This window comes from Pantherophis guttatus, chromosome 4 (assembly GCF_059756535.1).
Source record: "Pantherophis guttatus breed Tessera chromosome 4, ASM5975653v1, whole genome shotgun sequence".
NCBI classification, from domain to species: Eukaryota; Metazoa; Chordata; class Lepidosauria; order Squamata; family Colubridae; genus Pantherophis; species Pantherophis guttatus.
Genome location: NC_142066.1, coordinates 35,351,319 through 35,363,448, shown reverse-complemented (window position 1 = coordinate 35,363,448; position 12,130 = coordinate 35,351,319). Strand labels below are relative to the sequence as shown.

Sequence of the window (12,130 nt, the reverse complement as noted above, 5' to 3'; positions counted from 1 at the left end):
GAAAGAGGCATGCTGCCATTGATTCTTTCCATTTAATGTTAGCATTTTCTTTATTTTTACTAACGGATACAGCTCAAAATGGTGTGCAGTTACTACACCAGACTTTTGCAAGATGGTGCCCCCCAGATGAGTAGAAGAAGGTACAAAGAACTTGGAAACCTTCAGCTATCATATCTCATTATTTTCCTTTCTAAATTAAAAAATACTAATATAAAGTGCGTTTCTTCCCTTCCTATTTTCTTCTCACACCATCTTCATGAAGTAGGCTGGATTTTCAGGCTGGGGGACTAGGATACAATTACATGTCCTCCAATTTGAGCAGGATTCCTTATGGCTTCATGGACACTTCCTTTTCTTGGCAGGAGTGATTTACCATTGGTTACTTCTTTTTTTTATTCAAAAAGTTTTTTATTTTATAGACAAACAAACAAACAATACATAATCAATCAGTCAACATATCTTCTAAATACATCTTTTGTGTCTTTTTTCTGCTTTCCAATATTTATCATATCTTAATATCATCATTTCCTTTATTATAACATTTTCCCCACTTTTTTTACTTCTCTATTAATACATTTATTAATAATACATTTATTTATTAAACTATCTTTTAATTTTATTAAAAATTAGACAACCATTTTATCTCTACACAACCTTCAACCCCCCCTTCCCCACCCCCACTCCCGACTTCCCAGAGCAAAAACAGGATATAGCATTAAACAAACATAAGCTAAAATATACTAACTTACCACAAGATTCACAACCCCCTCACACTCTTTAACTCCTCTTTTGAAAATTGTTCATCAGCCTCCCCTTTTAGGATTCTAATTTAAACATTTTAAAACTTTCTTTAAAGCATATATTTTAAGAAGAAAAAAAATATTATTTTATATCCATTCAATTTTAAATTAACCATTTTAATACAGTAAGTTTTTTTTCTTAAAAAAACACTTCAATAGAATATTCTTCACAATATAACCTTAAAAATACTATTAATCCATTTAGTTAAATTATTTCTAACTCTTGAGTTCCTCCTTCAAAATATCTGTTTCAAAACTTTCAGAAAATTATCAATTAAGTTTAAAGTTAACCATTTTAATAACTTGATATTTTTTTAAAAAGCTATCCATTTTAGTTAAACATTTTTACTTAAACTTAAAAGATACTCATTTCAGTAGACTTTTCAAATTTAGTATTAAAATCCTCCCCAAAAGAAACTAATCTTCAATTCTTCCTTTCTTTCTATATTTTTTCCAGTCCTTCTTCTGCAATAGTACTTTCTTCAACATTGCTCCTCCCCCTACTTTTATTTTTGAATATAGATTTGAGGCTGATGCATCTTTGGAAATTGTTCTCTTCTAAAAGTTATCTCCTTCAATTCAAAACCTCCATTTCGACTCTTCCTGCTTATATAATCAGTCACTTCCTTCTTTATTTAAAAGTTCTTGTAAAACCTTTACAGTCACAACTTGTGAATTTGCTGGCTCATATCCTCCATCCTTGATGTCAGCCATAGTTCAATTTCCACTTTAAATTTATTCAGCTATCAGGTCAATAAATCCAATAATTTTCACACAATTTAGAAGTATAAAGTAGTTAGAGTCAATACCATAGTCGTTTTCATTTCACTAGCACTTTAAATCCTTTTTCTTACCGGGTAATCCAGTAGTTTTTACAGCTTTTAACAATCACTTTCACTTATAAGTTTCGTTTTTGCCGCCCTTAAGCGCCATCTTTTTTTCTTTGTTTTAAACGGCGTTAAAGTTTAATACTTGCATTTTCTGTTCTCCTGATTTTGCTCTGCCAGCATCCAGATTCAAATTTTAATCCTTAAAATTGCACTGCTGGTGTGGTCGCGACCCCTTGTTCTGCATAAAGCAGAATCATCCCGGATCCGGAGCACTGAAGGGCTTTCAGGGAGCTCTCACCCTGCAAACCCCAAGCTTAAAAAAAAAAAAGCCTGGGGGTCTAGGGGAGCTCTACCCAGACCCTTCTGCTCTTCTCTCCCCCTTTTTCCCTGGGGGAGAGTTCCAAGCCGCTAGAACAGCTGATTTTCGCTGTTCTAGCAGCAAACGGAATCACAGGGCTGGAGCTACCATTGGTTACTTCTGTGGTAGCCAAGTAGTAATCATATCCCTCCCTGTGTAGCTTTGGAGTCCAAGCAAAGCATCTGCTGGAATCGAAAATTAGAGTGAAGATTGTGGCCATATAAGGCTCTGAACCTGAGCTTAGTCCAACCTAATAAACCCAGCACCACAGTGCCACTTTCCTGTTTCAGGTGGTGTGTCCTGCTGCCCCAGATTCTGGGAATCCCCCAGGAACCTCCCTACTTTCTATAGACAGAGCCTCACATGTGTTTTCTGTTAGCAGGCTCAGAAGGGAGCACTGTTTTCCAGCAGATACCACGGGTGTCCAAAGAAGCTCTGCCTTACACCCTCAGCCTCAGTGCCAAGGTGGAGTCCCCCTATGGCATCAACCGGGTGGACTCAAAATGCAGTCTTACACAGAATATATCAGAGGATCGCACTGCTGCCCAGGTGAGGCTGTGCGGGATCTAAAAATTAGGATTGGGAGAAACTTTGGGTAAAAAGTATTTTTCCAACACCTGCACACTTCATACACCACATCAGTAGTCTGCATGAACCCAACAACCAAATGAAATACAGGATTGTTCACCCCATTTGAACTGACTTTTAGAAGAAAAAAACAAAAATAGGATGTGAGATTAAGACTGATGCTGAAAAGCAGTGGTGCTGCTGCCCCAATAGAGGGCTCTAAATGCATAGGAGCTGCCAGATGTACAGTAGTTCCTTTTAGAACTGCTGAAAATTTTTGGTCTGCTGTGAAGTAAGAGCTACAGGTAATGCTCAACTTAACAACTGTTCATTTATTTAATGATGATCTAGAGTTACGATAGCCTAGGAAAGGATGCTTTACAGCAGGGGTGTCAAATTTGAATTCATTGAGGGCTGCATCAGGGTTGTGTTTGACCTTGTGGGGGAGGAGTGGGTGTGGCTAGGGTGGCATAGCCAGCTTGATGTCACTCATGTTAGGGGCACCTGTGATGGTCCATGTGCTCTGCCAGAGAAAATGGGCTCCCGAGCTCCATTTTCAGCTGCAATGGCCTCCTGCAACTCTCTGCCGGCAAAAACAGAGCATGGAAGGGCTGCAGAGGCACCGTGGGCCAGTCCTTCACTGTTTCCAGGGCGGCACTGCAGGCCAGATCTAACGCCCCCCCATGGGCCTTGAGTTTGACACCCCTGCTTTAAACCATAAAGCATCTCTGGCCATTACAAAACCCCAACAGTCACATGATCACTGTCTGGATGCTTGGCAACCTGACCACACTTACAACCAGTTGCCAAGTACCTCTCAATCATGTAATTGTCATTGGCAATCTTCTCTGCTGGCTTTCCCAGAAAGTCAGTAGTTGCAAGCTGCTGCATCTGCTGAAAGAGCTCCCTCTGGTCTATAGATGCTGGCTGAAAGCTGCATTCTTGCATCCAATCGAAGGATTCTCCCTTTTGTGCATTGAGGGGAGCTGAACTCCTTTGGCAGACAGTTCTTTCAGCCACCCGAGAGACAAGAGGGTACCAAAATCTAAGCAGAGAAACTGGGTGGTAAGGCAAGGAGTGTTGGGTGCCTGATGGATGGGACAGCCCAGTGCAGGCCTTGCACAAATGTCTCTGTTCAGGGGCTGAAAATCCTTCTTGGAATTTGGCAGAGAAGTCTTTCAGCTCCTGAGCAGAGAAACAATTTGATAAGGAAAGGAGAGAAAAGGGCCTCAGGCAGGTCCAGCACAAGTTGCACGCAAGTGTCTCTCTCTGCTGGGATTGTAGCTATTGAGCAAAGCAGTCATATGGGTGGTCTTGCTCAACGACTGAGATTATGTGATAATTGTGGTTGTAAGTCAAGGGTTACCTGTACATGGTTTCCCAAATAATTATTTGTACATAAATCATGCATATTATTTATGTAGAAATAATGAACAAATCCCACACTCACTTGTCCTGAGGAAGGACAAGGGCTGACTGTGCTGGCCAAAAGATTCCCAGTTACCTGTTCCCCAATCAGGTAGCCTTCAAATATGTTATGCTACCAGTTCCATCATTCCCAGAAAGCATGGCTTATGCAATTGAGAAGACACCAAGTTGTATATATTGCCATTCTCACAAAGGGTAGATGACTTTGCAAGGCTAAACAGATCTTCTGAAAGTCCTCTTAGAGTGGGCCAAGTCCTCTTAGAGTGGGCCAAATAGCTAGGTATCTGGATGATCTGCTCCTATCAATGCTCCTATCAGTGCTCCCATCAGAGTTAAAAGGGATCCTCCCTTAATGAAAGGCTTAAGGCAAGGCAGTATTTACATAACAAAATCTTAAGCAACTTCCTTGTCTTAGCTACTTAGCATAGCATTTACTATAAGAATTCACGGCCTGGGGTCTACCATAATGTTAGAACTACAACCTGCAAGCACTTTGATTTCACTTATCTTCCCAAAGGTCTCCTTGGCTAAAGGGCACCAATTTGACCGTGATGTGGAACTGCTGATATATTATGAAGATGTACACAAGACCAGTGCCATTTTAGAGACTGGGAAATCTGGAGCTGCCCCAGGTAAACAAAGTTGAAGGCAGAGGTGGGAATGTATGTCTCTGCACTATAATTCTCAGCAGTCCTTACTAGGCCTACCAGTGAAGGATGCTGAGAGATGCAACTCAGCAACATATGGAGGAACACAGGTTCTTCATCTTTGGCATAAACTATCATGTGGCTGAAGTGGAAATCCTAAGAATTGGAGGAATCCTGCCTTGAGTGAAAATGCCTCCTCCTCCTTCTTGTGCCATATCCATCATCAGACATTGACGATCATGTTGGTGATCCTGTTTTTATCAACAGCCACACGAAAAAGTGCTGTTGAGTTTTGTCCAAACCAGTCCCTTAGGTTTTGAAGCCATGATGTTCTTCTACTGCCTGGACCGTGTTTGAAAATGCCTATTGATTGCTTTCTTCCTGCAAATATAGGTTCACTGATGGGAGACCCAGCACTTCTGCTAAGCCTGTACCCAAACATTCCAGCTGCCAAAGCAGGTCAATGTGTTCCTGGAGAGTTTATCTTCCTGCTGGATCGCTCTGGCAGCATGGGTAACACCTTGGGTAACAGTTTTGGCTCACAATCACGCATCGAGAGTGCTAAGGTACTTTAAAGATGGATGAATGGGTGAATCAGTTGGATTATTGAAGATGGAGAATGAAAAGTGGTTTAGGATAGTGGTTCTTGACCTGCAGTCCATGGACCCGTGTGGGGCTGCTATGTCATCTCAGGGGGTCCGTGAAGGCTTGAAGAAATATCATGATTTAAATCGTGAGATAAGTCTTGGAGGGTCCATGGCCATGGTTTATGGCCACAAAAGATATTTAAACGGGGTCTGTGGTAAAGAAGAGACTGGTCTACAATATTTATAGGCCACATGTATTGCCTGTGTAGAATTTCCTCAAATCTTTCAAGGTGCTTGTACATGGTCCTTTCCCTCTGACATGTAAAAACAACTCTGTGAAGTGCAGTGGATTTAGTGTCTAGGGAACGTCACAAAGTGATGATAATTGAAGCCCAAGTCCCTTTAACCTACATACAAACACAACAGTTGACCTTGCAAAGGGAGAACCTCAGAAAAGTAGAGGAGATAAATATGGAAACTGCCATTTTGAATCTGAAAGGATGTGCTGGAATATCTAAAGTGACATTCTCTTCCCCTGTTCCATTTCAGGAGACCTTGATTTTCTTGCTAAAGAGTCTCCCTCTGGGATGTTACTTCAACATCTATGGCTTTGGTTCTACCTTTGACTCATTTTACCCGTGAGTATTAAAATATGCCTTTTGTCCATCTTTTTATTTCTTGGTTTCGCCAACTCCTACTTGTTATGTAAAATATATTTGGAAAGAATCAAATGGATAATTTGTTTTTAAAAGAAATACTGGGTTAAATAGAAGAAACTCTAAAGTCCTTAAATTAGAAGTAGAAGAAAAAAAATTACACAGTGTTGTGTCTGACATGTACCACTTCCTTGAAATCCATTTTCTTAACTTGAAAAGCTTTACCATAGACCAAAAACATGTGAGATTTTGGGATTGTAGTGTCCCACTTCACTTTTGAGAGCCCGCACTTCAAAAAGAAATAATGCCAGCACAAAAACTAAATTTTACTGACATAAAGGAACATTAAGTAAGCATAGTTTAATTTCTCCCAATGTTTGCTCCTTTATCATGAATTATCATGAAAATTATAATTGGGTGAAAGTTCATGAACTTGAGATCTCCTATTGGGTCCTCAGGAGGTATTCTCTTGTCTTCTTTGGCCTTCTCAATAGCCATATATTGCCCTTGGGTTCTCTATACTTCTTAGTATATTAAAGATGATAAATTACGAACAATGGCTTTGATCTGTGTAGTTATGCTTTAAGGCTATGAAAAGTGAGATGATGAAGGGTAGATTCTTGTGGATATGGGGAATATATAAAAGGTTGTTTGGGAGAACTTGGTTTAGTTTAGTAATAGCATTCACTACCCTTCACAGGCAGAGTGTTAAGTATACCCAGCAGACCATGGATACATCTGTCCAACGTGTGAAGGAGCTGCGTTGTGATTTGGGAGGAACAGAGATTATAAAACCCCTGAAGGCTATTTACAGCCAGCCATGCTTTGAAGGACATCCTCGACAGGTATTCAATTCTAATAAGATATTTCTTTTTAGATAGAATCAGGATTTATGCATGAGCACAAAAAGATTTATAGAAAAGCACATAATAATGCCCATAACTACCAATATAAGGACTCTTAGAAAGAAGCTTTACTTTTATTATATGCTGTAAGTTTGCAAACATAGACATATTAGTCCCTTTAATGGTTTGCAACCAAATAAATTTAGATAAGACCAATTCATTAAATGTTCACTTTCATTTCTCTACATATAGCAATTCTATTCTACAAGACCTTCATTTATATTTATTACATCCTTCTCTTGTTCTTAATTTCACAGGTACATTTCTGTTTTCCTTCCATTTATTCCATTAATCTGCATTCTCTACATTTAATAGTCTTACATTCTTCCAATGATAATAATGATTAGCACCTGGTGGGCCCATAAATATTGACTTCCACAGCCCATCATGGCATTAGATCATTAAAGTCTTCACATGTCACTTTTAATAAGATAGGGAAAATACTGGTCAGGAGTCCCCAACCCTCAGGCCAGGTTGGGGACTACCAGGCCATGGCCTATTCAGAACCGGGCTGCATGAGAGGTGGGCTGGTGAGTGCACATAGATCCACTCTCATGAGCAGCACCACAAAGACTTCTCTCTTGCATGAGTGTAGCTGTGTGCATGTGCACCCACCACTCACATGGCCCAGTGCCCCTCCCCATCTCCTCCAGGCCACCAAGCCGCCTGCTCCCAATGCTCAAAAAGCGGAGCTGTGAAAGCAGAGGCTGAGTGGGACTAGAGTGCCTTGCTCAGCTTTCCTGATCTGCTTTTGGAGAATTGGGCAACCTCAGTGAGTCTGAAGGAGCACGAGACCGTGCCCCCAGAGGCTTCTCTTCTTCATTGCCAAAAGCTTTTGCAAATGGACGAAAGGCTTTAGAGGCGTGATCTCACACAGATTCAGGCCTTCTGTCTCTTTGCAAAAGCTTTTGGTGTAAAAAAGCATGAAGGAGCGCGAAACCATACCCCAAAGGCTTCTCTTCTCTCTTGCATGAGTGGAGCTGTGCACACACACACCCCAGCCCACCACTCATGTCACCCAGTTCCCGTCTTCTCCACCCCCAGCTGAGCTGCAAAAGTTGGGAACCACTGAACTAGGTTACTAGTCCCAGTTATACCAATACTATATGTAGCATTCTTTATTAATAGTAAATGCTATTGATCTATTGGCCACCTAATGAGAAGGAAGGACTCACTGGAGAAGAGCCTAATGCTAGGAACGATTGAGGGCAAAAGAAGAAAGGGATGACAGAGAATGAGGTGGCTGGATGGAGTCATTGAAGCAGTCAGCATGAGATTAAATGGACTCCAGAGGATGGTAGAGGGCAGGAAGGCCTGGAGGAACATCCATGGGGTTACGATGGGTCAGACATGACTTCGCAACTAACAACAACAACAATTGTTGGACATATTTTGGTCAATATGCCACCAAGAAAACCAAGATAAATTTCACTCCAAATCTGCTTGTGCTATTTTTATCAGGCTAAAATTTATAATCTAGAAACTACTTCTCAAGGCAACATACTGTTACTCAGACCTCACCAACATTGGTAGAACAAAAACAGTAACTATACACAGAACGAGCAGGTCACCATATCTAGAGCTAAGCCATTTTGTGGAATGTTGAGATCATTAAGCAAATCCTTGGCTTCGTTCCAGTCCTATTGTCTCTTTGACAAGCCACAGGAAGTTCAAATTAAATTTCTTCTTGCCTGCTTCCAATCTTCCTCTCCCTGCCCTTTACAATTTTCACTTCAAGTTGCTCTCTATCTCCACAGATCTTTGTGTTCACTGATGGAGAAGTGTCTAATACAAATGAGGTCATTGCTGAAGTTCGACATAACAGTCACTTCCACAGGTAAGAAAAGATTAAGGTTTTCCTGTCAGTCATGTCTAACTCTAGTGCACAGTGCTCACGGAATAGGTAAAAAGAGAGGATGAAATTATTTTATTGATGTTCTTCTCACTTGGTTTCCATCATCTTCTACCTTCTTCCTTCCTTACCAAACAGGTGTTTCTCCTTTGGCATTGGGGAAGGGGCTTCAACAGCTCTGGTCAAAGGCATTGCTCGAGCTGCTGGAGGCAGTGCCGAATTCATCACTGGCAAAGAACGCATGCAGGCCAAGGTGAGATCTCTTCCTCTTAATGGGTTTTGGCTTTGCTGCATGTCATTGATACATAGTTCCAGGATTTAGCATCTTTTAGGCTGCCTAAAACTTAATTATAAATTTTTAATATTTCAGCTGCAGTAGTTTAATACCTTTGAGATAAAAGAAGGGGGAGGCATCAGAAATTACATGGATTCGGTTCTTTTGTGCTAACAGGAACTAATGTGAAAACCCATTGTTTATTTTGGTTTATAATACATGTTCTCCATGAGGCACAAGTATAGGAACATATTTTGGGGTAGCAGACATAGATCCTTGTCTTCTTGTTATTTGGAAGCTTGGGGATTAATAATAAATTTATTACAGTTAGTCTTCAACTTATAAATTTAATGACCATTCAAAATTATAAAGCACTGAAAAAAGTGACATATGACCATTTTTCACACTTGTGACCATTGCAGCATCCTCCTGGTCTTCTGATCAAAATTTGGATGCTTGGCAATTGGTTCATGTTTATGATAGTTGCAGTGACCTAGGGTCATGTGATAACCTTTTGCAATCTTCTCACAAGCAAAGTCAATGGGAAAGCTAGATTCACTTAAGAACCATGTTATTGACTTAACAATTTCAGTTATTCTCTTAACAGCTGTGGCAAAAAAGTTGTAAAATGGAGCAAAGTCACTTAACAATTATCTTGCTTAGTAAAAGACATTTTGGGCTCAATTGTGATAGTTAGTCAAAGATTACTTGTATGATTCATATCCTGGTCAGCACTTCTTTACTTTCCTACCATCGGGAAGGAAATATAGAAGCATAGCCAACCAAATGAATAGGCTGAAAAATAACTTTTATCTGTGGGCTGTCAGACTTCATAGCACCACAATTAGGTTTAATATGATAAACTTGCAGGGCCATGCAACATGTTCATACTGATGTAATATAACATAATGTTACATACATATAGGTATATGGGAATGTGTGTTAGTTATTACTTATTTGGGTTTAGGGATTCTATTTCTTTCATTTATTGAGTTATTGAGATGTATTTTGTGTTTCAGGGGGGCTGCACCAAGAGAGGCTCATTCAATTTTATTGTACACATGTTGTGCATTGACAATAAAGTTTGATTTGATTTGATTTGATGACAGCTCTTTCTAGAACTCATCAGATGGGATAAAATCTATCTATATGCTACTAGATACAGAAATATTTCTGAAACAATGACGCAGTGGGTCATGGGTTGTCCAGTATTAATCAAAGTTGCAAGATATAATTCATAGAATCACAGAAGGTACTATTTAGGCTATTCAGTCCAATTCCTTTTCAGAGCAGGAATCCTAATTAAAACATCTTGTTTCATCTCCATCTGAATACATCAAATGAACAGAAGCCTATTTACTTTTCTAGGCAATTGCTCTTACTATCAGAAAGTTTTGTCTAACTTTAAATCAGAATCTGTCTTCCTGTAATCAAATCCACTATTCCTGCATTCTGGAATAAGACATAATCATTCTTCTTTGTTTGGATTTATAATTTTCCTTTCAGTTAGGAGCTCAAGGCAATGTATTAATTTATTTAGATGTTTTAAGGCCATTCAATTCATCATTAATTCTGCAGTCGCTTTCAGATATTTGAAGAGTGCCACTGTATCTCTCCTCAGCCATCTTTTCTGAGTTCTAAACATGCTCTGCGCCTTCAATCTACCTTCACAGAGCTTAGTTTCTAATTCCTTGATCTTTTTTCCTGTCTTCCTCTGAATCTGCTCAGTTCTTTTCACTCCTTCTTAAAGAGTAATGGCCAGAACTAGACATGGCATTCAAAGCAGAGTCTGTACAAAGCAGAATACAGTTGAAAAATTATTTCTACAATTATTGTTGAAAAATTATTTCAACAATTTCTTGAAAATTATTCTTCTGCAGTTGCAGGATAAAACTACATTTGCCTTCTTTGCAGCCAGAAGCTGCACTTTATATTCAGTTTTCAGTCAAGTAGTTTTGTTTTGCCAATATTATTACCAGTCGCAGTCCAGAGGACTTACTGCGTCATGAGGAGTAGGAGCAGAATAGAACGTCGTGTGCAGCCAAAACGTTGATTGTTTTTGCAGGTGCTGTTCTACAATCTCAAAGCTAGAGCAGTAATAAACTTAACATTTTGAAAGTAAATTTTGTCTTTTATTTCTCAGAGGATCCTGAAATCTTATATTGCTTTTTCGTAAAATTCCTGTTTCCTGCAGGCTTTGCAAAGTCTGAAGAAGGCCCTTCAGCCAGCAGTGACGGGGATCTCTCTGAGCTGGGAGTTGCCTTCTGGCCTTGAGGCCAAACTTGTGGGGTCAGGCCCTCAGTTCATTTTCCAAGGTCAGCGCTGCCTCATCTATGCTCAGATCCGGGGCCAAATTCAGGCAAGTGATCCACCTGAGGCCCACCAACAGGAGAAATCCTCTGTCCTGTGGACTATGCCTGGCTCAGCTAAGGGTATTCAGTTGCCCTTCCTCCACAGCTCTAATCCTAGAACGTCCCAATTCTCAGGGGGAAAAAATTGCTTCTTTTCCCCTTCCTTCCCTTTGTTTTTATACAGACGTCAGGCTCCATGGAGGGGACAGCCGTGGTTCGGTATAATTTCCAAAATGAGACTCCGACAGAAACAACAAAGTTCTCATTCCAACTTGAGAAGACAGACAGGTAGAACCCAGAACCCTTCATTCGAGATAGAACCCAAGTCTGAACAAACCCTTTAAAAGAGGTACATGAGTGGGTCAGTGGGAGCCCATTCAAATTATTGCTCTGAATCTTGAAGCAGATGCCTCTTTTTTCAGATTCACAGAGTTTCTTCATGAGCTGCTCCCAGCTATCTCTTCACACACGATGCAGCCAGGAGTAGCTTATGAACCAAGAAAAAAATGAAGCTGTTTTGTTGATTCAAAGAGAGGTGCTTTTCACTTAGCAAAGTCATTTCCTCTTGGAGGTTATATGTCCTTTGTATGTTAATGCCAAATGAAAGTAGGAAGCCGCCACCTTAATCAACTTTATTGCTTAGATGTGTGTGTCATCTCTTGCCCTCTGGATTCATATCCTTTAGCCAAGAGATTTGGCTGGATTCATAATTGTTCTGTCAGTTTTCATAATGAAGACAGAGTTAAGAAGACATTGGTTGACTAAAACCCAACAGCCCAAGCCAATGCAAAATAAACCACATGTGTTCTTTCATGTTATTTCCAGGCTACAGAAATGCTCCCCCAGAGATACATTCAGGTTCTGCTTTTTCTCTT

General features: G+C 40.1%; 1 protein-coding gene across 17 annotated transcripts in view; it reads left to right on the top strand.

The window, feature by feature from the left end:
• Window positions 1–12,130, top strand: part of LOC117668981 (von Willebrand factor A domain-containing protein 5A) — a 33,030-nt gene that overhangs the window by 11,667 nt on the left and 9,233 nt on the right. For 9 of the 17 annotated variants that reach the window (XR_015733710.1, XR_015733711.1, XM_034423058.3 and 6 more), the window contains 9 exons: window positions 2,368–2,537; window positions 4,501–4,615; window positions 5,024–5,196; window positions 5,767–5,855; window positions 6,574–6,718; window positions 8,536–8,615; window positions 8,769–8,883; window positions 11,099–11,263; window positions 11,440–11,543. Coding sequence is in view for 14 of the 17 variants with exons in the window: in XM_034423058.3 (XP_034278949.2) it covers window positions 2,368–2,537; window positions 4,501–4,615; window positions 5,024–5,196; window positions 5,767–5,855; window positions 6,574–6,718; window positions 8,536–8,615; window positions 8,769–8,883; window positions 11,099–11,263; window positions 11,440–11,543 (1,156 nt within the window). In the remaining 3 variants the exon portion in view is untranslated. The remainder of the gene's footprint in view (window positions 1–2,367; window positions 2,538–4,500; window positions 4,616–5,023; window positions 5,197–5,766; window positions 5,856–6,573; window positions 6,719–8,535; window positions 8,616–8,768; window positions 8,884–11,098; window positions 11,264–11,439; window positions 11,544–12,130) is intronic. The other 8 variants (XR_015733712.1, XM_087891946.1, XM_087891941.1 and 5 more) reach the window with 1 other exon arrangement.